This window comes from Salmo salar, chromosome ssa15 (assembly GCF_905237065.1).
Source record: "Salmo salar chromosome ssa15, Ssal_v3.1, whole genome shotgun sequence".
Lineage (NCBI taxonomy): Eukaryota > Metazoa > Chordata > Actinopteri > Salmoniformes > Salmonidae > Salmo > Salmo salar.
In genome coordinates, this window is record NC_059456.1 from 5,794,050 (window position 1) to 5,820,204 (window position 26,155).

General features: G+C 46.1%; 1 protein-coding gene across 7 annotated transcripts in view; it reads left to right on the forward strand.

Annotated features, from left to right (window-relative positions):
• The window catches only part of LOC106570910 (sodium-dependent phosphate transporter 2), a 99,741-nt gene that overhangs the window by 43,415 nt on the left and 30,171 nt on the right, over positions 1-26,155 (forward strand). For 6 of the 7 annotated variants that reach the window (XM_045695389.1, XM_045695394.1, XM_045695395.1 and 3 more), the window contains 5 exons: positions 15,537-16,156; positions 17,777-17,917; positions 22,811-22,896; positions 22,997-23,093; positions 23,949-24,068. In XM_045695389.1, coding sequence (XP_045551345.1) covers positions 15,865-16,156; positions 17,777-17,917; positions 22,811-22,896; positions 22,997-23,093; positions 23,949-24,068 — 736 coding nt within the window. In that variant the 5' untranslated portion in view covers positions 15,537-15,864. Of the gene's footprint in view, positions 1-11,990; positions 12,174-15,536; positions 16,157-17,776; positions 17,918-22,810; positions 22,897-22,996; positions 23,094-23,948; positions 24,069-26,155 lie in introns of those variants that run through there. The other variant, XM_045695393.1, reaches the window with a different exon arrangement.

Sequence of the window (26,155 nt, forward strand, 5' to 3'; positions counted from 1 at the left end):
ATTTAAATTGACTGATTTCCTTATATGAACTGTAACTCAGTAAAATCTTTGAAATTGTTGCATGTTGCGTTTTTTATTTTTGTTCAGTAAATTTCTTTGGCCATTTTCGTGGTCAAATTTGATGTAGCTCAGAAAGTGTGTAATTTGGTTGGATTTGAAGAAAGGTATTCTAAAAGCAGAAGAGGTAGAGCGGAAAGGAGAGAGCCAGGAGAGGCAGAGAGGTAAGGTTGAGTGAGTTTTTGCCTGATTAGAAGATTTGAAATAGAAAGTTTAAAGGCCCAATGCAGCCGTTTTTATCTCGGTATCAAATAATATCTGGGTAACAATTAAGTACCTTACTGTGATTGTTTTCAATTAAAATGGTCAAAAAGAAACACAGCTTCTTAGCAAAGAGCAATTTCTCAAGTAAGAATTTTGCTAGGACTGTCTGGGAGGGGTCTGAGTGGGGGGGAGAACTGAAAACTAGCTGTTATTGGCGGAGAGGTTTGGAACTCTCTTTCTTATTGGTCTATTAACAAATGTACTGCTTGGTGATGTCATCAGGCAGGCCAAAACTCCATCCCTCAAAAACATTTCACCATCGTGTTCATAATTTCACAGTATTATTCCGGCCTCATAGTGTGGAATTGTATATAAAACACAGGCAAATCCCATTTTTGACTGCACTAGGCCTTTAAAAATATGCTGCTTGAAAACAAAATGGATGACATTTTATTGGTTGCATACACATATTTTGCAGATGTTATTGCAGATACAGCGAAATGCATATGTTTCTAGCTCCCAACAGTGCAGTAATACCTAACAATACAAAACAACACACACAAAAAAATTACGGAATTAAGAAATATCAGAATGAGCAATGTCAGTGTCTGGAATATAAATATACGTGTAGGATGGTGTGTGTAGACATTATGGACAGAATATGAATATAAAAGGTGTGTACAGCAGTACCTATGAAGTGGGTAAAACAATATGTAAACATTATTCAAGTGACCAGTGTTAATGACTATGTACATAGGGCGGCAGGGTAGAGTACCGGGTGGTAGCCGGCTAGTAACAGTCACTAAGGTTCAGGGCAGGGTACTGGGTGGAGGCAGGCTAGTAACAGTCACTAAGGTTCAGGGCAGGGTACTGGGTGGAGGCAGGCTAGTAACAGTCACTAAGGTTCAGGGCAGGGTACTGGGTGGAGGCCGGCTAGTAACAGTCACTAAGGTTCAGGGCAGGGTACCGGGTGGAGGCCGGCTAGTAACAGTCACTAAGGTTCAGGGCAGGGTACTGGGTGGAGGCAGGCTATTAACAGTCACTAAGGTTCAGGGCAGGGTACTGGGTGGAGGCTGGCTAGTAACAGTAACTAAGGTTCAGGGCAGGGTACTGGGTGGAGGCCGGCTAGTAACAGTCACTAAGGTTCAGGGCAGGGTACTGGGTGGAGGCAGGCTAGTAACAGTCACTAAGGTTCAGGGCAGGGTACTGGGTGGAGGCCGGCTAGTAACAGTCACTAAGGTTCAGCGCAGGGTACCGGGTGGAGGCCGGCTAGTAACAGTCACTAAGGTTCAGGGCAGGGTACTGGGTGGAGGCAGGCTAGTAACAGTCACTAAGGTTCAGGGCAGGGTACTGGGTGGAGGCTGGCTAGTAACAGTAACTAAGGTTCAGGGCAGGGTACTGGGTGGAGGCCGGCTAGTAACAGTCACTAAGGTTTAGGGCAGGGTACTGGGTGGAGGCAGGCTAGTAACAGTCACTAAGGTTCAGGGCAGGGTACTGGGTGGAGGCTGGCTAGTAACAGTCACTAAGGTTCAGGGCAGGGTACTGGGTGGAGGCAGGCTAGTAACAGTCACTAAGGTTCAGGGCAGGGTACTGGGTGGAGGCTGGCTAGTAACAGTCACTAAGGTTCAGGGCAGGGTACTGGGTGGAGGCAGGCTAGTAACAGTAACTAAGGTTCAGGGCAGGGTACTGGGTGGAGGCTAGTAACAGTCACTAAGGTTCAGGGCAGAGTACTGGGTGGAGGCTGGCTAGTAACAGTCACTAAGGTTCAGGGCAGGGTACTGGGTGGAGGCTGGCTAGTAACAGTCACTAAGGTTCAGGGCAGGGTACTGGGTGGAGGCAGGCTAGTAACAGTCACTAAGGTTCAGGGCAGGGTACTGGGTGGAGGCTGGCTAGTAACAGTCACTAAGGTTCAGGGCAGGGTACTGGGTGGAGGCTGGCTAGTAACAGTCACTAAGGTTCAGGGCAGGGTACTGGGTGGAGGCTGGCTAGTAACAGTCACTAAGGTTCAGGGCAGGGTACTGGGTGGAGGCAGGCTAGTAACAGTCACTAAGGTTCAGGGCAGGGTACTGGGTGGAGGCTGGCTAGTAACAGTAACTAAGGTTCAGGGCAGGGTACTGGGTGGAGGCTGGCTAGTAACAGTTACTAAGTTTCAGGGCAGGGTACTGGGTGGAGGCTGGCTAGTAACAGTCACTAAGGTTCAGGGCAGGGTACTGGGTGGAGGCCGGCTAGTAACAGTCACTAAGGTTCAGGGCAGGGTACTGGGTGGAGGCAGGCTAGTAACAGTCACTAAGGTTCAGGGCAGGGTACTGGGTGGAGGCAGGCTAGTAACAGTCACTAAGGTTCAGGGCAGGGTACTGGGTGGAGGCCAGCTAGTAACAGTCACTAAGGTTCAGGGCAGGGTACTGGGTGGAGGCAGGCTAGTAACAGTCACTAAGGTTCAGGGCAGGGTACTGGGTGGAGGCCGGCTAGTAACAGTCACTAAGGTTCAGGGCAGGGTACTGGGTGGAGGCTGGCTAGTAACAGTCACTAAGGTTCAGGGCAGGGTACTGGGTGGAGGCTGGCTAGTAACAGTCACTAAGGTTCAGGGCAGGGTACTGGGTGGAGGCTGGCTAGTAACAGTCACTAAGGTTCAGGGCAGGGTACTGGGTGGAGGCTGGCTAGTAACAGTCACTATGGTTCAGGGCAGGGTACTGGGTGGAGGCAGGCTAGTAACAGTCACTAAGGTTCAGGGCAGGGTACTGGGTGGAGGCCAGCTAGTAACAGTCACTAAGGTTCAGGGCAGGGTACTGGGTGGAGGCTGGCTAGTAACAGTCACTAAGGTTCAGGGCAGGGTACTGGGTGGAGGCTGGCTAGTAACAGTCACTAAGGTTCAGGGCAGGGTACTGGGTGGAGGCTGGCTAGTAACAGTCACTAAGGTTCAGGGCAGGGTACTGGGTGGAGGCTGGCTAGTAACAGTCACTATGGTTCAGGGCAGGGTACTGGGTGGAGGCTGGCTAGTAACAGTCACTAAGGTTCAGGGCAGGGTACTGGGTGGAGGCAGGCTAGTAACAGTCACTAAGGTTCAGGGCAGGGTACTGGGTGGAGGCAGGCTAGTAACAGTCACTAAGGTTCAGGGCAGGGTACTGGGCAGAGGCCGGCTAGTGGTGATTATTTAACAGTCTGATGGCCTGGAGATAGAAGCTGTTATCAGTCTTTCGGTCCCATCTTTGATGCACCTGTAACTGTCTCCACCTTCTAGATGGTAGCAGGGTGAACAGGACTTGGCTCAGGTGGCTGAGGTCCTTAATGATCTTCTAGATGGTAGCGGGGTGAACAGGACTTGGCTCAGGTGGCTGAGGTCCTTAATGATCTTCTAGATGGTAGCGGGGTGAACAGGACTTGGCTCAGGTGGCTGAGGTCCTTAATGATCTTCTAGATGGTAGCGGGGTGAACAGGACTTGGCTCAGGTGGCTGAGGTCCTTAATGATCTTCTAGATGGTAGCGGGGTGAACAGGACTTGGCTCAGGTGGCTGAGGTCCTTAATGATCTTCTAGATGGTAGCGGGGTGAACAGGACTTGGCTCAGGTGGCTGAGGTCCTTAATGATCCTCTAGATGGTAGCGGGGTGAACAGGACTTGGCTCAGGTGGCTGAGGTCCTTAATGATCTTCTAGATGGTAGCAGGGTGAACAGGACTTGGCTCAGGTGGCTGAGGTCCTTAATGATCCTCTAGATGGTAGCGGGGTGAACAGGACTTGGCTCAGGTGGCTGAGGTCCTTAATGATCCTCTAGATGGTAGCGGGGTGAACAGGACTTGGCTCAGGTGGCTGAGGTCCTTGATGATTTTCATGACCTTCCTGTGATACCGGTTGCTGTAGATGTCTTGGAGGGCAGACAGTGTTCACCTGGTGATGCGTTGGGCTGACCGCACCACCCTCTAGAGAGCCCTGCTGTTTTGCACACTGTCTCCTGAGGTTGAAGAGGCGCTGTTGTGGCTTCTTCACCACGCGGTCTTTGTGGGGGGGACCATTTCAGGTCGTCAATGATGTGAACACAGAGGAACTTGAAGCTTTTCACCCTCTCCACTGCGACCCTGTCGATGTGAAATGGGGTCGTGCTCTCTCGCTCTGCTCTCTCCTAAAGTCCACGATCAGCTCCTTTGTTTTGTTGACGTTGAGGGACAGTTTTTTTTCCTGGCACCACTCAGCCAGGGCCCTCACCTCTTCCCTGTAGGCTCTCGTTGTTGTTGGTAATCAGGCCTACCACTGTTGTGTGTCTGCAAATTTAACGATATGATTTGGAGACTTGCGTGGCCACGCAGTCAAGGGTGAAGCCCAGTTGCACAGGGCGGGGTTCAGACCCAGGGCCCCGAGATGAGTGATGAGCTTGGACAGCACTATGGTATTGAAGGCTGAGCTGTAGTCTACAAACAGCATTCTTTCATAGGTATTCCTCTTGTCCAGATGGGATAGGTCAGTGCGATGGCGATTGTATCGTCTGTGGATCTGTTGGGGCGGTATGTAAATTATATTGGGTCTGATGTGTCGGGTAAGGTGGTGATATGATCCTTGATTAGTCTCTCAAAGCACTTGGGGCGATAGTCATTTAGTACCATTACCTTTGCTTTCTTTGGTACAGAAACAATGGTGGACATCTTTAAGCAAGTGGGGACAACAGACTGTGATAGGGAGAGATCGAAAATGTCCGGAAACACTGGGCCGGCATCCCTGTGAGGGTTAACACGGATAAATGTCTTACTCGCGTCGGTCATGGAGAAGGAGAGCTCACAGTCCTCGTGAGCGTCGGCGGCACTGGGTTTTCCTCGAAGCGGGTAAATATGTTTTGCTTGTCTGGGAACAAAAGAGGTGGCATTTGACCTCCGTAGGATTAAATAATGGTTAGACTAAATAAAAATGAAAAATTACCCATCTGATACTGGAAAGTATTGGCTCACAATTGAATGTGTTGGTCCATGGAATTCCATTGACTATGAGAGCAGAACTGTAATCAACAAACGCAGGGAATGGAGGGAAGGCTGACTCACTGTTATGTGGTTATAAAACTTTTTTTTGTCTAGATTTATCTCAAACGTGTTTTGACAGTAAAGAACCGTAGAGAATTTAAAATCCCTCAGATTATTCTGATTAAGGACTGGCATTTGTTGAAGATTTTATTAATTCCCATCAATATATTAGTCTAGATATACTGGCGTAGGACCTTCTTCTGAAACAAAATACTTTTACTGTATGTGTGGGAAAATTCCAACTTGTCCAATTATTTCCTAAATTAAATGTGAACACTGGTATTTTTTAAACTGGCTAAAGCTGCTATGTGCTTTTACAGAAGTTAAGTCTCTCTGGAGGGGGTTGATTTGTGTCATAGGTGAGTGTTTGTATGTGAGCCTGTATGTAAGGGATGAGTGTATAAATATATGTGATTTGGTTTGTGAATTCGGTCTCTCAGAACTACATTCTGTTTTAGGTGTATTGTTTGTATATCATTGTAGTTTAAATTTGTGTGACTTATCCATCAGTGTTTTGTTACTTGTTTCGTTTTTTTTTATGGACCCCTAGGAAGAGTAGCGAATGGGGATACAAAGAGACGGGAACATTCTAGAATGAGCAGATGGGAGAGTTCTGTGAAGGTTCTAGAATGAGCAGATGGGAGAGTTCTGTGAAGGTTCTAGAATGAGCAGATGGGAGAGTTCTGTGAAGGTTCTAGAATGGTTCTGGTGTCTGTCTGCTGCAGCTGTCTTGTTCACTGTTTCCTTGTTTAGAACATCAGGCCTGACAATACACACACACACACACACACACACACACACACACACACACACACACACACACACACACACACACACACACACACACACACAGCTATCTGGTTCTGTGCCACAGTTGAACCACCTTCTGCAAGATCCTTGTAGTTTCTCTTGTCAGTAGAACTGTCCCGTTCATCGTGCCGCCTAAAAGCCAACTCTAACATGCCCAAAGTGCAGTAGTGTCGATAAGCTGCTTGAGGACATCCCGGGTTCGTCTTATCTTCTCGTTGTTAGCAGTTTGAGTATGCACACCTTTATCTATTTCATGAATCAATGCAGGTTTTTCCCAGAAGCCCCCCCCAAAACAAAAGATCACTACATTGTCGTTAGCGTTAGCTAGCCATTCAGGTGGAGAAAACTGCACTCTGGTAGCTAGCTAGTTCGGGCAAATTTAAATAAATGGCACAACTCGACACAAAAATCAAGTTCTAAAACCAAGAAAACAGTATGTAATCTACCTCCCGAATCCTGTAGTTTGAATAAACTAATTTGAATTGAATAATTCCCTAAAAATGCTTCTATCGATATTCACCATCTTAATCTATCCAATAATATCACCAACTTACCAAGCTTCTAAGTCACACATGCGTAGTACCAGGGTAATTCTCTGATCCTTTGATCAGAGAATTGATTTGGTTGGAGGACGTGCTCTCGAAGTCATCATAATATACCATGTAAGTTTATGAAAGGGGGTGAGGAGCACAAGCTTCCTAGGTTTTGTATTGAAGTCAATGTAGCCAGAGGAGGATGGAAGCTAGTGGTCCTCCAGCTACACCATGGTGCTACCTTACAGTGCTGTTGTGACTATTGTAGACCTTCATTGCGTAAGTGTAATGCACTATATAATCCCTATATAGTGCATTACTATTGACCAGAACAATATGGTCCTGGTCAAAAGTAGTGCACTATAAAGGGAATAGGGTGCCATTTCCCAACAGGTTATGTATCTGTCCATAGTCACTATGCAACAAAGTAGTGCACTATAAAGGGAATAGGGTTCCATTTCCCAACAGGTTATGTATCTGTCCATAGTCTCTATGCAACATTGAGGATCAAGCAGCGGTCTGTAGCCATTGTAGGGACTACGTTGTGTGAAGCTGTAGTTTAGTGGGTGTTATGGTTGATGTTGGGCCAGCGAAACACACGAGGGTCTGATAGGGCACTAAGTAAGTGTTCTAGAGAGATCTGGGCTGTGGGACAGAGGGAGGTAGCTGGAGAGAGGGGGGCTGTGGGACAGAGAGACGGAGCTGGAGAGAGGGTGGGCTGTGGGACAGAGGGAGGTAGCTGGAGAGAGGGGGGCTGTGGGACAGAGAGAGGGAGCTGGTGAGATGGTGGGCTGTGGGACAGAGGGAGGGAGCTGGAGAGAGGGGGGGCTGTGGTACAGAGGGAGGGAGCTGGAGAGAGGGTGGGCTGTGGGACAGAGGGAGGGAGCTGGAGAGAGGGGGGGCTGTGGGACAGAGGGAGGGGGAGCTGGAGAGAGGGTGGGCTGTGGGACAGAGAGAGGGAGCTGGAGAGAGGGTGGGCTGTGGGACAGAGAGACGGAGCTGGAGAGAGGGTGGGCTGTGGGACAGAGAGAGGGAGCTGGAGAGAGGGTGGGCTGTGGGACAGAGAGAGGGAGGGAGCTAGAGAGAGGGTGGGCTGTGGGACAGAGGGAGGGAGGGAGCTGGAGAGAGGGTGGGCTGTGGGACAGAGAGGGAGGGAGCTGGAGAGAGGGTGGGCTGTGGGACAGAGAGAGGGAAGGAGCTGGAGAGAGGGTGGGCTGTGGGACAGAGAGAGGGAGCTGGAGGGATGGGGGCTGTGGGACAGAGAGAGGGAGCTGGAGAGAGGGGTGGGCTGTGGGACAGAGGGAGGGAGCTGGAGAGAGGGTGGGCTGTGGGACGGAGAGAGGGGGGGCTGTGGGACAGAGAGAGGGAGCTGGAGAGAGGGGGGGCTATGGGACAGAGAGAGGGAGCTGGAGAGAGGGTGGGCTGTGGGACGGAGAGAGGGGGGGGCTGTGGGACAGAGAGAGGTAGCTGGAGAGAGGGTGGGCTGTGGGACAGAGAGGAGGGAGCTGGAGAGAGGGTGGGCTGTGGGACAGAGAGGAGGGAGCTGGAGAGAGGGTGGGCTGTGGGACAGAGAGAGGGAGGGAGCTGGAGAGAGGGTGGGCTGTGGTACAGAGGGAGGGAGCTGGAGAAAGGGTGGGCTGTGGGACAGAGAGAGGGAGCTGGAGAGAGGGTGGGCTGTGGGACAGAGAGCGGGAGCTGGAGAGAGGGTGGGCTGTGGGACAGAGAGGGAGCTGGAGAGAGGGTGGGCTGTGGGACAGAGGGAGGGAGCTGGAGAGAGGGTGGGCTGTGGGACAGAGAGAGGGAGCTGGAGAGAGGGTGGGCTGTGGGACAGAGAGAGGGAGCTGGAGAGAGGGTGGGCTGTGGGACAGAGAGAGGGAGCTGGAGAGAGGGTGGGCTGTGGGACAGAGGGAGGGAGCTGGAGAAAGGGTGGGCTGTGGGACAGAGGAGGGAGCTGGAGAGAGGGTGGGCTGTGGTACAGAGGGAGGGAGCTGGAGAGAGGGTGGGCTGTGGGACAGAGGGAGGGAGCTGGAGAGAGGGTGGGCTGTGGGACAGAGAGAGGGAGCTGGAGAGAGGGTGGGCTGTGGGACAGAGAGAGGGAGCTGGAGAGAGGGTGGGCTGTGGGACAGAGAGAGGGAGCTGGAGAGAGTGTGGGCTGTGGGACAGAGAGAGGGAGCTGGAGAGAGGGTGGGCTGTGGGACAGAGAGAGGGAGCTGGAGAGAGGGTGGGCTGTGGGACAGAGAGAGGGAGCTGGAGAGAGGGTGGGCTGTGGGACAGAGAGAGGGAGCTGGAGAGAGGGTGGGCTGTGGGACAGAGAGAGGGAGCTGGAGAGAGGGGGGGCTGTGGGACAGAGAGAGGGAGCATGGGCTGTGTGTGAGTGGCACGATCGCTAGTAGAGTGTGATGTTTTAGGAAGCAGATTCGTAGCCCACTTGCCCAGAGCACACAATCAGTTAATGTGTTAGTCTGGCTTTCAAGCTGTTTACATGCCCTGTTAGACAATAGGGTTTCTGTAGGAGAAAATGTGCTGCATTTACCTCCTATATAAATTGACTTGGATAATCTTTTTGGGGGAAACAAATCAGACAGTTCCATTGTTGTGTCAGGTTGAGCTTTTTGATCAGAAGGTGAGATTTCTCTGGGGATTTGAATCCTGTGTGGTGGAAATGGGCATCACAAGCAGATTGCTTCTGTCTAGACCCGGGTTGAAATACCATTCAAAATCATTATAAATACTGAATCTGGGCTTGATTGATTTTCCCTTGTGCAATGGAAGCAATGGGAAAGTGCAAACCCTGTGCATCTGGTACTCCAGGTCAGGCTGAAGCGAATGCTAAAATAATTTGAAAGATTTAAATGGTATTTGATAGCAGGTGTGTTCCTTCATATCCAGAAGCTGTTTTTGTAGCTGACTCCACTGCAGTCCACCAACCATCTGTCTGACACATTCTAACACATTCTGGCGGTGAGAGAAAATGTGTTTGTTATCGTACCTACTCCCATAACCTTTTGCTTGTGTCTGGTTCTGCCGCTTTGTGATCAGTTGGGTTACCAGATAGACAGGCTGAAATTATATTGTTTGCCATGACGCTGTCCCTGTCTGCCCAAATACAGGCCTCCATTCAACTCATAAACAACATTTCAGCTCGCGTCTTCACACAAATATAGGTCTGGGTGCAGTTCATAAACAAAGTTGTCAGCTACCTACAGTAGAGGTCTTCACAGTTTAAAGTTGGACCCGTTTAGAAATGGATCTGTGGCTTTCCCAACAGACCCGAAATGCTTTTTATTTCAAACATTTTAAGAGTCCCTTTTCTTTTTTTACGATTAGATTTTAGTAATTTAGCAGATGCTCTTATCTTGAGCGACTTACAATAGTCAGTGCATACATTTTTGTACTTTTCCTATGACGGCGCCACGTTGAAAGTCACTGAGCTCTTCAGTAAGGCCTTTCTACTGCCAATGTTTGTCTATGGAGATTGCATGGCGGTGTGCTCGATTTTTATACACCTCTTGATCTATTCAATTATAGCATAATTGTACTATTTGTATTCATTTGCATCACTGTTAATGACATACTTTTATTTTGAAGGCAAACCGCAACTTCCACTGTTGTGCATAATGCTGACAGAGCTCCAGAGTTCATCTGTGGAGATGGGAGAACCTTCCAGAAGGCCAACCATCTCTGCAGCACTCCACCAATCAGGCCTTTATGGTAGAATGGGCAGATGGAAGCCACTCCTCAGTAAAATTAAGATTTCGTCCTAAGTGTCCACAGAATGTTTCTAATGTACAGAAAACAGTTCAACAGTCCCTACGATGAAATACGTAGCCTGTAGGTTCTAAACATGCCTTGGGTGAAATAAATACATTCATTTCCATGTTACAGCAAATGCACATTATACCCTTTGTAAATGACATAGAAAAAGACAACAAATATCACAGTATGCATCTAGTTATACCAAACGAGTCCTTCATTTTATTACGTTGTTCAGAAACTTGTTCAGATGTCACTGGTGCTCTTGGTACGTTCTGTTCGTTACAAGGTGGGGTGTCATAGCCTGACTCCTGACTTCCTGGTGCCCAATAGTCCGGCTGGTAAACCCCAGTAATACGGTAGTTGTAAAAGATGATTGGCAGATCACCTGTCTCCTCGACCTCCCAAGGGGACACGCAAAATCTTTGTCTGGAGGGTGTGGCCTATATTGCAACGAATGACAGCAATAGGCTAATGCTATTTATTTGACAACAGACCTACTTATATCTTATCTTTAACTAAATACAGAGAACATAAAACAGAACTTCATTTGGCCAACAACAAAAAATGTCTCAACAAAATGAAACAAAACACTTTGTACATATTTAAAGAACTGGTTTAGATTCTTAAATAGATATATGATCATCAGAAAACAAACGATTAAATATTACAGTAAATAAAAAATAAAATAAATCTTTGTCCACTTCAATATTAAAACTCTTCCCTTGTCGGTTTCTTTTCACTGTACTCGGTCTCCTCTAACTTTTCATTTTACTTCAATGAAAAAGTCCTCCATCTTTGCAATCAAAAGTAGCCAAGGCTCCTTTCACTTAGCAGCAGGTGCACGTGAGGTGAGCAGCTGGAACCAGGGTCAGCTGGGCATAAGCTATACGTTTTATTGAGTTGCAATTGACTGACACATAACAAGCTTGCGCTGCTCTCATCATGTCACACACATTAAATCAACAGAAGACGGGTGCAATCGGGTCCAGTCGATAAATACATTTAAATGAACAGAGGACGGGTGCAATCGGGTCCAGTCGATATAAATACATTTTAATTGCACGTACCGAGACCCGTGACAATTATATCAGACCTGACCCAGGTCCTAGACAAAAGTAAGAAATTGGGACCCGAACCTGGAATTTGTGTCTGTAGGACGCTAGGAGACATCTGACCTACAGTATTCACCCAAATACAGATCTGGAGTCTGTTCATAAACAAGTGTCTGCTTAGAGCAATTTACTGTCTTCACCTAAGTACAGGTCTGGGTATAGCTCATAAATAATGTGTCAGTTACCTAGTATCTACTGTCATCACCCAAATACAGGTCTGGGATCTGTTCATAAACAAGTGTCAGCTTAGAGCTGTCTAATGTCGTCACCCAAGTACAGGTCTGGGAACAGCTCATAAACAACTTGTCAGCTACCTAGTATGTACTGTTTTCACCCAAATACAGGTCTGAGGTCAGGATCTAAATATGCTTATGCTGTTGCTAGTGTTAACAGGTTGAATTCATAAACATGTTTTGTTCATCTGAGAATAGCCCCTAGCTGCCTGCCTGTCTCAGCCTTGGAAAGTCTACATGTACTTATAGGCTCATTTAAAAACCTCTTGCTGCTTGTTTGTGTTGTGGTGGTGACTCTCTCACTAAGAACCTTTTAAGACGGCAAGCTGTAAGAGCAGGGTTCAGACTGGTTCTGACTACACCGTAAATAATGTTTGATGCCGTCTAAGGGCTGGTGTGTGTATACTGGAGCTAGTCTACTGGGAAGACGGTCATATTTTAATGCTTATTTGAATTACTACTTGCTTGGTAGGTATATGTTTTGCTTGGTCCTTCTGCTTGGTTGATATATTCTGCTTTGGTAGTTATACTATGCAATTTGTTGTAAACTAGACACCAAACTAGTGGCGTTAGCAGTAGGTTGCTAACCGGGAGGCTTTGTAGTGTCATCAGCTAGCTGATGTTGGGAAAGGGGATACCTAGTCAGTTGCACAACTGAATGTGTTTGACTAAACACCCCAGTTGTTGTTGGGGGTTAACTGTTTTGCTCAAGGGCAGAACGGCAGATTTTTCCACGTTACCGGCTCGGGGATTCGAACAAGCAACCTTTCGGTTACTGTCTCAACTCTCCTCATGCCATTTGTACACACTGTATATAGACTATCTTTTTTTATTTTGTGTTATTGACTGTACGTTTGTTTTTACTCCGTGTGTAACTCTGTGTTGTTGTATGTTGTCGAACGGCTTTGCTTTATCTTGGCCAGGTCGCAATTGTTAATGAGAACTTGTTCTCAACTAGCCTACCTGGTGAAATAAAAATAAATGTAAAAGGTGCTGGCTGATAACTGGGAGACTGTATAGTGGTATCAGCTAGGTGCTGGCTGATAACTGGGAGACTGTATGGTGGTATCAGCTAGGTGCTGGCTGATAACTGGGAGACTGTATAGTGGTATCAGCTAGGTGCTGGCTGATAACTGGGAGACTGTATAGTGGTATCAGCTAGGTGCTGGCTGATAACTGGGAGACTGTATGGTGGTATCAGCTAGGTGCTGGCTGATAACTGGGAGACTGTATGGTGGTATCAGCTAGGTGCTGGCTGATAACTGGGAGACTGTATAGTGGTATCAGCTAGGTGCTGGCTGATAACTGGGAGACTGTATGGTGGTATCAGCTAGGTGCTGGCTGATAACTGGGAGACTGTATGGTGGTATCAGCTAGGTGCTGGCTGATAACTGGGAGACTGTATGGTGGTATCAGCTAGGTGCTGGCTGATAACTGGGAGACTGTATGGTGGTATCAGCTAGGTGCTGGCTGATAACTGGGAGACTGTATGGTGGTATCAGCTAGGTGCTGGCTGATAACTGGGAGACTGTATGGTGGTATCAGCTAGGTGCTGGCTGATAACTGGGAGACTGTATGGTGGTATCAGCTAGGTGCTGGCTGATAACTGGGAGACTGTATGGTGGTATCAGCTAGGTGCTGGCTGATAACTGGGAGACTGTATGGTGGTATCAGCTAGGTGCTGGCTGATAACTGGGAGACTGTATGGTGGTATCAGCTAGGTGCTGGCTGATAACTGGGAGACTGTATGGTGGTATCAGCTAGGTGCTGGCTGATGACTGGGAGGTGCTGATCCTAGATTGTCATCCTGCTCCAAGGCTCTTTATGGATGCTGGCCCAAATCAGATGCCATCTTATCAGATTTGGAAACCCAGCCGAGGGGAGGAAAAAGCAGTGAAATGTGATCTTTATAGCAGCTGTCAGCAGGGCCTTGTTGTGGTGGCAGAAAGGTGTCAATACGCTTCTTCTAACGCTGAACACATAGCTCACATCTCATTCACCACACAGTCTTTTTATAGCCTCGCTGCTGACATCGTCCAGCTAACAGGGAGGATTTGATTATTTTTAAAGTGCAGGCGACGATACAATGATTTCCTATTGTGGCTGGTTATCAGAGCTGTCCTTTGCTTATGTTGAGACACACACACACACACACACACACACACACGGTTGGGCGGTATCAAGATGTACAAAAGGACGCTATTCCCGTCCCGTCGGTATTCCAAAATACCCCGGTGTACGGAATGCTGCCCAACCCCACACACCCTTTAGTGGGCTTGTGTTCGTCAAATACGACGCCTCTCAATCCACCTTTTGTCTTCTTCACTAACCCCGTGTTGCAAGTATTCAGTAAACTCACAGGATATCTAGCCTAATCATGACCTTTAACCTCTCTCTCTTCTTCACTAACCCCGTGTTACAAGTATTCAGTAAACTCACAGGATATCCAGCCTAGAGGTCGACCGATTATGATTTTTCAATGCCGATACCGATTATTGGAGGACCAAAAAAGCCAAGCTATACCATTTTGTATTTCATTTATTTGTAATAATGACAATTACAACAATACTGAATGAACACTTATTTTAACTTAATATAATACATCAATAAAATCAATTTAGCCTCAAATAAATAATGCAAAAACAGTGTTGGAGAAGAAAGTAAAAGTGCAATATGTGCCATGTAAAAAAGCTAACATTTAAGTTCCTTGCTCAGAACATGAGAACATATGAAAGCTGGTGGTTCCTTTTAACATGAGTCTTCAATATTCCCAGTTAAGAAGTTTTTTAGGTTTTAGTTATTATAGGAATTATAGGACTATTTCTCTCTATACGATTTGTATTTCATATACCTTTGACTATTGGATGTTCTTATAGGCACTTTAGTATTGCCAGTGTAACAGTCTTCACACAGTTAGCAACGAGCCAGGCGGCCCAAACTGCTGCATATACCCTGACTGCTTGCACGGAACGCAAGAGAAGTGACACAATTTCCCTAGTTAAAAGAAAGTCATGTTAGCAGGCAATATTAACTAAATATGCAGGTTTAAAAATATATACTTGTGTATTGATTTTAAGAAAGGCATTGATGTTTATGGTTAGGTACACATTGGTGCAACGACAGTGCTTTTTTTCACGAATGCGCTTGTTAAATCATCACCCGTTTGAAGAAGTAGGCTGTGATTCGATGAGAAATGAACAGGCACTGCATTGATTATATGCAACGCAGGACAAGCTAGTTAAACTAGTAATATCATCAACCATGTGTAGTTAACTAGTGATTATGTTAAGATTGATTGTTTTTTTTATAAGTTTAATGCTAGCTAGCAACTTACCTTGGCTTCTTGCTGCACTCACATAACAGGTAGTCAGCCTGCCACGCAGGCTCCTCGTGGAGTGCAATGTAAGGCAGGTGGTTAGAGCGTTGGACTAGTAACCGGAAGGTTGCAAGATCAAATCCCCGAGCTGACAATGTAAAAATCTGTCGTTCTGCCCCTGAACAAGGCAGTTAACCCACTGTTCCTAGGCTGTCATTGTAAATAAGAATTTGTTCTTAACTGACTTGCCAATTTAAATAAAGGTTAAATTCAAAAGAAACGGCCACAATCGTCCAAAAATGCCGATTACCGATTGTTATGAAAACTTGAAATCGGCCCTAATTAATCGGCTATTCCGATTAATCGGTCGACCTCTAATCTAGCCTAATCATGACCTCTAACCTCCCTCTCTTCTTCACTAACCCCATGTTACCAGTATTCAGTAGACTCTCAGGATACCTAGCCTAGTCATGACCTCTAATCTCTCTTTTGTTTTGTTTTGTTTTGTTTGTCAGATGTGGGAAAGGTGTAGATGGGACTGTCTCAGCTCTGAGCCATGGAATGTCCCCTCCGTCCGCCACTAGCCTGCTCTTCTCCACAGACTGACTTCCAGACACTCAGTTAGCGACACGTTGCTCCCCTCCAACTGAACACAACCAGGAAGGGGAAGAAGTCACAGCAGAGCTTCGTACGCACAGAGGAAAGGATTTACCGCTCCTCTCCAACATATTAACAGCTAGCTCACCTTAGTTAGTTAGGCTTAGTTAGGGTTAGTTAGTTAGGGTTAGTTTTCCCTTGTTTTCTCTGTGGATTTTGGATTTTTTTTTTTTAAAGAGAGTCAAGATGGTGGATTTACAGGAGTACCTGTGGATGGTGATCCTGGGCTTCGTCATAGCCTTCATCCTGGCCTTCTCTGTGGGGGCCAACGACGTGGCCAACTCGTTCGGGACGGCGGTGGGGTCGGGGGTGGTGACTCTGAGACAGGCCTGTATCCTGGCGTCCATCTTTGAGACGTTGGGTTCCATGCTGCTTGGAGCCAAGGTGGGGGAGACCATACGAAAGGGCATCATAGACGTTAACCTATACAACGAGACGGTGCCTGTTCTTATGGCAGGGGAGGTCAGCGCCATGGTCGGTACGTATACCATACTCTGTCGTCCTCGAGTATCGGCCATGTCTTATAATCTTACTAGATGTTAAGTTCCGCCTTCCGTGTTTCTTGAATTCCTCTCTAAGTGCATTGGAGGAGGTCTGAGGGAGGGACCGTGGATCCTTTCCTCCAATGAGCTTTGAGAGAAATTGAGCTACCAAGGATTTGACGGCTAGTAGCCAATGTTTTCAGTCATAGCCTGTGTTTTAATTCTCATGGAAGGTTCATATGTCATAGCTTGTACAACATCTCTGTCTCTGTCTGTCTCTGTCTGTTTGTCTGTCTCTCTCTCTGTGTCTCTGTCTGTGTGTCTTGTCTGTCTCTCTAACTCTGTCTCTGTGTCTGTCTCTGTCTGTCTCTCACTCTGTGTGTGTGTCTCTGTCTCGCTCTCTCTGTGTCTCGCTCTCTCTGTGTCTCGCTCTCTCTGTGTCTCGCTCTCCCTGTGTTTCGCTCTCCCTGTGTTTCGCTCTCCCTGTGTCTCGCTCTCTCTGTGTCTCGCTCTCTCTGTGTCTCGCTCTCTCTGTGTCTCGCTCTCTCTCTGTCTCGCTCTCTCTCTGTGTCTCGCTCTCTCTCTGTGTCTCGCTCTCTCTCTGTGTCTCGCTCTCTCTCTGTGTCTCGCTCTCTCTCTGTGTCTCGCTCTCTCTGTGTCTCGCTCTCTCTCTGTGTCTCGCTCTCTCTCTGTGTCTCGCTCTCTCTCTGTGTCTCGCTCTCTCTCTGTGTCTCGCTCTCTCTCTGTGTCTCGCTCTCTCTCTGTGTCTCGCTCTCTCTCTGTGTCTCGCTCTCTCTCTGTGTCTCGCTCTCTCTGTGTGTGTGTCTCTCTCTCTCTGTGTGTGTGTCTCGCGCTCTCTCTGTGTGTGTGTCTCGCGCTCTCTCTCTCTGTGTCTCTCGCGCTCTCTCTCTCTCTGTGTCTCTCGCGCTCTCTCTCTCTCTGTGTGTCTCTCACGCTCTCTCTCTCTCTGTGTGTGTCTCTCTCGCTCTCCCTCTCTCTGTGTGTGTCTCTCGCGCTCTCTCTCTCTGTGTGTGTCTCTCGCGCTCTCTCTCTCTGTGTGTGTCTCTCGCGCTCTCTCTCTCTCTCTCTGTGTGTCTCGCGCTCTCTCTCTCTCTCTGTGTGTGTCTCTCGCGCTCTCTCTCTCTCTGTGTGTGTCTCTCGTGCTCTCTCTGTGTGTCTCTCGCTCTCTCTCTGTGTGTGTCTCTCGCTCTCTCTCTCTCTCTCTCTGTGTGTGTCTCTCGCGCTCTCTCTCTGTGTGTGTCTCTCGCTCTCTCTCTCTGTGTGTGTCTCTCGCGCTCTCTCTCTCTGTGTGTGTCTCTCGCTCTCTCTCTCTCTCTGTGTGTGTCTCTCGCTCTCTCTCTCTGTGTGTGTCTCTCGCGCTCTCTCTCTCTGTGTGTGTCTCTCGCGCTCTCTCTCTCTCTGTGTGTGTCTCGCGCTCTCTCTCTCTCTGTGTGTGTCTCGCGCTCTCTCTCTCTCTGTGTGTGTCTCTCGCGCTCTCTCTCTCTCTCTGTGGTTTTTTTTCTTCTCTTTTTCTGTGTTTTTCTGTTTTTCTCTCTCTCTCTCTCTCTCTCTCTCTCTCTCTCTCTGTGTGTGTGTGTCTCTCTGTTTTTCCACAGGGTCAGCGATTTGGCAGCTCATCGCCTCGTTCCTCAAACTACCCATCTCCGGGACGCATTGCATCGTGGGATCGACCATCGGGTTCTCCATGGTGGCCATCGGCACCAAGGGTGTCCAGTGGATGCAGCTGGTCAAGATTGGTATGTATGAATACGTTACCCAGCATGCTCTGAAGTTGGGTTTACTATCTATGACTCTTTTAGCCCACCAAGGGCTAGTCTTCCCATGTCTGAGTAGGGCTGGGCTGTATACCGTATGATACTGTGTATATACCCTACAGTATGATACTATATATACCCTACCGTATGATACTATATATACCCTACCGTATGATACTATATATACCCTACAGTATGATACTGTGTATATACCCTACAGTATGATCTATATATACCCTACCGTATGATACTATATATACCCTACCGTATGATACTATATATACCCTACCGTATGATACTATATATACCCTACAGTATGATACTGTGTATATACCCTACCGTATGATACTATATATACCCTACAGTATGATACTGTGTATATACCCTACAGTATGATACTATATATACCCTACCGTATGATACTATATATACCCTACCGTATGATACTATATATACCCTACAGTATGATACTATATATACCCTACAGTATGATACTATATATACCCTACAGTATGATACTATATATACCCTACAGTATGATACTATATATACCCTACAGTATGATACTATATATACCCTACAGTATGATACTATATATACCCTACAGTATGATACTATATATACCCTACCGTATGATACTATATATACCCTACCGTATGATACTATATATACCCTACAGTATGATACTATATATACCCTACCGTATGATACTATATATACCCTACAGTATGATACTGTGTATATACCCTACAGTATGATACTATATATATATATATATATATATATATATATATATATATATATATATATATATATATATATATACACACACCCTACCGTATGATACTATATATACCCTACTATATATACCCTACAGTATGATACTGTGTATATACCCTACAGTATGATACTATATATACCCTACAGTATGATACTATATATACCCTACAGTATGATACTATATATACCTTACAGTATGATACTATATATACCCTACCGTATGATACTATATATATATATATATATACCCTACCGTATGATACTATATATATATATATATATATATATATATATACCCTACCGTATGATACTATATATATATATATACCCTACCGTATGATACTATATATATATATATATACCCTACCGTATGATACTATATATATATATATACCCTACCGTATGATACTAGATATATATATATACCCTACCGTATGATACTATATATATATACCCTACAGTCTGGTCCTATATATACCCTACAGTATGATACTGTATATACCTTACAGTATGATACTATATATACTCTAGCGTATGGTACTATATATACCCTACCGTATGGTACTATATATACCTTACAGTATGATACTATATATACCCTACAGTATGGTACTATATATACCCTACAGTATGGTACCATATATACCCTACAGTATGATACTAAACTCAGCAAAAAAAGAAAAGTCCCTTTTTCAGGACCCTGTCTTTCAAAGATAATTCATAAAACTCCAAATAACTTCTCAGCTCTTCATTGTAAAGGGTTTAAACACTTTACAAACACTTTCCCATGCTTGTTCAATGAACCATAAACAATTAATGAATATGCACCTGTGGAACGGTCGTTAAGACACTAACAGCTTACAGACGGTAGGCAATTAAGGTCACAGTTATAAAAACTTAGGACACTAAAGAGGCCTTTCTACTGGCTCTGAAAGACACCAAAAGAAAGATGCCCAGGGTCACTGCTGATCTGCGTGAACGTGCCTTAGACATGCTGCAAGGAGGCATGAGGACTGCAGATGTGGCCAGGGCAATAAATTGCAATGTCCAAACTGTGAGACGCCTAAGACAGCGCTACAGGGAGTCAGGATGGACAGCTGATCGTCCTCGCAGTGGCAGACCACGTGTAACAACACCTGCACAAGATCGGTACATCCGAACATCACACCTGCGGGACAGGTACAGGATGGCAACAACGACTGCCCGAGTTACACCAGGAACGCACAATCTCTCCATCAGTGCTCAGACTGTCTGCAATCGGCTGAGAGAGGCTGGACTGAGGGCTTGTATGCCTGTTGTAAGGCAGGTCCTCACCAGACATCACCGGCAACAACGTCACCTATGGGCACAAATCCACCGTCGCTGGACCAGACAGGACTGGCAAAAAGTGCTCTTCACTGACGAGTCACGGTTTTGTCTCACCAGGGGTGATGGTCGGATTCGCGTTTATCGTCGAAGGAATGAGCGTTACACCGAGGCCTGTACTCTGGAGCGGGATCGATTTGGAGGTGGAGGGTCTGTCATGGTCTTGGGCGGTGTGTCATAGCATCATTGGACTGAGCTTGTTGTCATTGCAGGCAATCTCAATGCTGTGCGTTACAGGGAAGACATCCTCCTCCCTCATGTGATACCCTTCCTGCAGGCTCATCCTGACATGACCCTCCAGCATGACAATGCCATACTGCTCGTTCTGTGTGTGATTTCCTGCAAGACAGGAATGTCAGTGTTCTGCCATGGCCAGCGAAGAGCCCGGATCTCAATCCCATTGAGCACGTCTGGGACCTGTTGGATCGGAGGGTGAGGGCTATTCCCCCAGAAATGTCCGGGAACTTGCAGGTGCCTTGGTGGAAGAGTGGGGTAACATCTCACAGCAAGAACTGGCAAATCTGGTGCAGTCCATGAGAAGGAGATGCACAGCAGTACTTAATGCAGCTGGTGGCCACACAAGATACTGACTGTTACTTTTGATTTTGACACCTCCTTTGTTCAGGGACACATTATTCAATTTCTGTTAGTCACATGTCTGTGGAACTTGTTCAGTTTATGTCTCAGTTTGAATCTTGTGTTCATACAAATATTTACACATGTTAAGTTTGCTGAAAACATACGTAGTTGACAGTGAGAGGACGTTTCTTGCTTGCCGAGTTTACCCCACACTATTAGACTATATACACTACAGTATTTGACTACAGTGCATTCGGAAAGTATTCAGACCCCTTGACTTTTTCCACATTTTGTTACGTTACAACATTATTCCAAAAGCAGATTAAATAAAAAATGTTCCTCATCAATCTAACAGTACCCCATAATGACAAAGCGAAACAGGTTTTTAGACATTATTGTACATTTCTTAAAAATAAAAACTGAAATACCTTATTTACGTAAATATTCAGAGCCTTTGCTATGAGACTTGAAATTGAGCTCAGGTGCATCCTGTTTCCATTGATCATGCTTTGGATGTTTCTACAACTTGATTGGAGTCCACCTGTGGTAAATTCAATTGATTGGACATGATTTGGAAAGGCACACACCTGTCTATATAAGGTCCCACAGTTGACAGTGCATGTCAGAGCAAAATCCAAGCCATGAGGTCAAATGAATTGTCCGTAGAGCTCCGAGACAGGTTTGTGTCGTGGCACAGATCTGGGGAAGGGTACCAAAACATTTCTGCAGCATGGAAGGTCCCCAAGAACACCGTGGCCTTACCATTCTTCAATGGAAGAAGTTTGGAACCACCAAGACTCTTCCTAGAGCTGGCTGCCCAGCCAAACTGAGCAATAGAGGGAGAAAGGCCTTTGTCTGGGAGGTGACCAAGAACCCGATGGTCACTCTGACAGAGCTCCAGAGTTCCTCTGTGGAGATGGGAGAACCTTCCAGAACCATCTCTGCAGCACTCCACCAATCAGGCCTTTATGGTAGAGTGGCCAGATGGAAGCCACTCCTCAGTAAAAGGCACATGACAGCCCGCTTGGAGTTTGCCAAAAGGCACCTAAAGACTCTCAGACCATGAGAAACAAGATTCTCTTATCTGATGAAACCAAGATTGACTGGGAGACTAGTCAGGATCGAGGGAAAGATGAACGGAGAAAAGTATAGAGAGATCCTTGACCAAAACCTGCTCCAGAGTGCTCAGGACATCAAACTGGGGTGAAGGTTCACTTACCAACAGGACAGTGACCCTAAGCACACAGCCAATACGGGGCAGCAGGTAGCCCAGTGGTTAGAGTGTTGGACTTGTAACCGAAAGGTTTCACGATCGAATCCCTGAGCTGACAAGGTACAAATCTGTCGTTCTGCCCCTGAACAAGGCAGTTAACCCACTGTTCCCCGGTAGGCCGTCATTGAAAATAAGAATTTGTTCTTAACTGACTTGCCTAGTTAAATAAAGGTAAAATAAATAAATATTTTTAAAAAATACACGGCAGGAGTGACTTCGGGACTTCTGAATGTCCTTGAGTGGCCCAGCCAGAGCTCAAACTTGAACCGGAGAGACATGAAAATAGCTTCGAGGCTGTAATCGCTGCCAAAGGTGCTTCAACAGATTACTGAGTAAAGGGTCTGAATACTTATGTAAATGTGATATTCCAGTTTAATCTAAATCGCTAGTCAAATGACAATTGCAATATTTGGTTAAAAATTACATTTCATTTGCCCATATCGTGCAGCCCTACGTGGCAGTGTGGAAATGTTCTACAATGAGATCAACTAGTGGTTGAAGTTTTTTTTTATACTGTTAAATCAATCAGATTTGAGAAAGACCCATTAAAATAAGTGTGTTGCTGGGTAATGCACAACTCATGAAGCAATTTAAAACCTTTTATTTTTAAAAAACAAAAATTTTGGCCGTATCGTCCAGCCCTATGACTGAGTCTAATATGTTTGTTTGACTACATTACCCATCGTGCTTTGGGATAGGGTTGACTGTCTTATGACTTCATTGCCCAGCCTTCTCTGTCTGTGGTCTAATCCCAAATTAGTAGTTATTCAGGATACAAGGTGATTTGTACATCTTTCAGTTTGTGATCCCGAATCAATTCTCTAAAACATGGCATATGACTACGTTACCCAGCCTGCCCCTCTCTTCCTTCCTCCAAGTTGCGTCCTGGTTCATCTCTCCCTTGCTGTCTGGAATGATGTCGGGGTTCCTCTTCTTTCTCATCAGACACTTCATCCTCAGTAAGGTGGGTTACCAGTAGTCACATTATACACTATTTGCAGTTCTCTGTCTGTGCTGACCTGTGTTTGTGTATGTTACTGATCTGTGTGTGTGTGTGTTTTCAGGATGACCCTGTCCCCAACGGCCTCCGTGCCCTGCCAGTGTTTTACGCCTCAACGATAGGCATCAACGCCTTCTCCATCCTCTACACTGGTGCTCCATGTAAGAACTGGGACTTAATCTAACCCTGGCCCCTAACACTGGTGCTCCATGTAAGACCTGGGACTTAATCTAACCCTGGCCCTTAACACTGGTGCTCCATGTAAGAACTGGGACTTAATCTAACCCTGGCCCTTAACACTGGTGCTCCATGTAAGAACTGGGACTTAATCCAACCCTGGCCCTTAACACTGGTGCTCCATGTAAGTACTGGGACTTAATCTAACCCTGGCCCCTAACACTTTAGACTGGTGCTCCATGTAAGAACTGGGACTTAATCTAACCCTGGCCCCTAACACTTTAGACTGGTGCTCCATGTAAGAGCTGGGACTTAATCTAACCCTGGCCCCTAACACTGGTGCTCCATGTAAGAACTGGGACTTAATCAACCCTGGCCCTTAACACTGGTGCTCCATGAGAGGGACAACCTGGCCCTTAACACTGGTGCTAGAAGAACTGGGACTTAATCTAACCCTGGCCTTAACACTGGTGCTCCATGTAAGAACTGGGACTTAATCTAACCCTGGCCCTTAACACTGGTGCTCCATGTAAGAGCTGGGACTTAATCTAACCCTGGCCCTTAACACTGGTGCTCCATGTAAGAGCTGGGACTTAATCTAACCCTGGCCCCTAACACTTTAGACTGGCGCTTCGTGTAACAGCTTCACCACTTTTTACCCGTATCTTTATTTCTAGCACTATACCAGTGTCTAACATGTGAAAACGGCGATTTTTGTCTTTTTTTTTCTTCTACAATTGTGTTTTGCATTGCTGGGCTTACCACTCTGTTTCAACGTGTGTCTCTCTCTCTCTCTCTCTCTCTCTCTCTCTTTCTCTCTCTCTCTCTCTCCTGCTCAGTGCTCGGTCTGGAGATGTTACCGGTGTGGGCTATAGCTCTGATCACGCTGGCAGGGGCTCTGGTCTGTGCTGCTGTGGTCTGGTTCGCTGTCTGCCCCTGGATGAGACGGAAAATAACAAGTAGGTTTCACCCTCTGTCTCTCGCTCACTGTCTCGTGTGTGTGTGTGTGTGTGTGTGTGTGTGTGGTAGATCATTTTTCCCCCGCTATACCCATCATGAGGTTGCTACAACCTAGCCTACAAATTAAAGTTTTTATAAAGTAGGTGTACAGGTCGAGAGACAAATTTAGAGTAATCAAGGTGACAGTGACACATTCAGTAATGCCTTGCACACTCTTGCCTGCATCTAGCTGTTCTGGCGTGTAATTATTAGTCCAACCGCTGCAAAACGTTCTGTTTTTATTGGACAAATTCATGTTGGTCCCTCCTCGTTTCCGTTCCGTTTGCTTCCGTTTAAGGAAAATGTTTTGCAACAGAATCGGGGGAATGAATACACCCCCCCCCCCTGCTGAACCGCTCAGTCGGGCTTTTAACCTACACTTTGAAGTTATAATAATAGTAGAATACACATGGTGCAAATTTGAAATTGGGTAGTGCATCAACAGTTTTCCTGTCATGTCATTCATTGTATACCTTAGATAACTATTTATAACTTGTCGGAATGGTCCAGATCAACTAGCCCATGCTAACTAGCTAATGTTGTTTTAGCCCGTAGATATTCTCCAATGACGGCCCAAGTGAAAAGGGTGAGGAAACCCACTACCCTTGACGGTGGAGTAGAGACTACCCTAGACCTTCATTGCAAAAACAATATGTTTTAATCACTTATTTGTTGACTTGAATATATTTTGTATAGTTTTATCTAAAAAGGATAACTTAAAAAAATAAATCGTTTTTTTTTTATTATTATGAAATTCACTGAGCAGGATTGTCCTCCCCAGTGGTGTAAAGTTCTTCAGTAAAAATACTTGAAAGTACTACTTTAGTAGTTTTTTGGGGGTATCTGTACTTTACTTTGCTATTTATATGTTTGACAACTTTTACTTTTACTTCACTACATTCCTAAAGAAATTAATGTAATTTTTTTACTCCATACATTTTCCCTGACACCCAAAAGTACTCGTTACATTTTGAATGCTTAGCAGGACAGGAAAATGGTCCAATTCACACACTAATCAAGAGGTCATCCCTGGTTATCCCTACTGCCTCGGATCTGGAGAACTCACTAAACAGAGAACATCCCTGGTCATCCCTACTGCCTCTGATCTGGAGGACTCACTAAACAGAGAACATCCCTGGTCATCCCTACTGCCTCTGATCTGGAGGACTCACTAAACAGAGAACATCCCTGGTCATCCCTACTGCCTCTGATCTGGAGGACTCACTAAACAGAGAACATCCCTGGTCATCCCTACTGCCTCTGATCTGGTGGACTCACTAAACAGAGAACATCCCTGGTCATACCTACTGCCTCTGATCTGGTAGACTCACTAAACAGAGAACATCCCTGGTCATCCCTACTGCCTCTGATCTGGTGGACTCACTAAACAGAGAACATCCCTGGTCATCTCTACTGCCTCTGATCTGGAGGACTCACTAAACAGAGAACATCCCTGGTCATCCCTACTGCCTCTGATCTGGAGGACTCACTAAACAGAAAACATCCCTGGTCATCCCTACTGCCTCTGATCTGGAGGACTCACTAAACAGAGAACATCCCTGGTCATACCTACTGCCTCTGATCTGGTGGACTCACTAAACAGAGAACATCCCTGGTCATCCCTACTGCCTCTGATCTGAAGGACTCACTAAACAGAGAACATCCCTACTGCCTCTGATCTGGCGGACTCACTAAACACACATGCTTTGTCTGTAGTGTTGGAGCGTGCCTCTGGCTATCTGTAAATAAAGTTTTTAAAAAAAACAAGAAAATGGTGCCATTTGCTTAATATAAGGAATTTGACATTATTTATACTTGTACTTTTGATACTTAAGTTTATTTTAGCAATTACATTTAGTTTTGATACTTTTGCTATCAAATACTTTTAGAATTTTACTCAATTAGTAGTTTACTGGGTGACTTTTCTTTTACTCTCAAGTATGACAATTGAGTACTTTTCCCACCACTGGTCCTCCCCTTCCTCCTCTGAGGAGCCTCCACTGCCTGGAAGTATTTGAGAGCTGTTTGTGTCTATTTCTCACGCCGC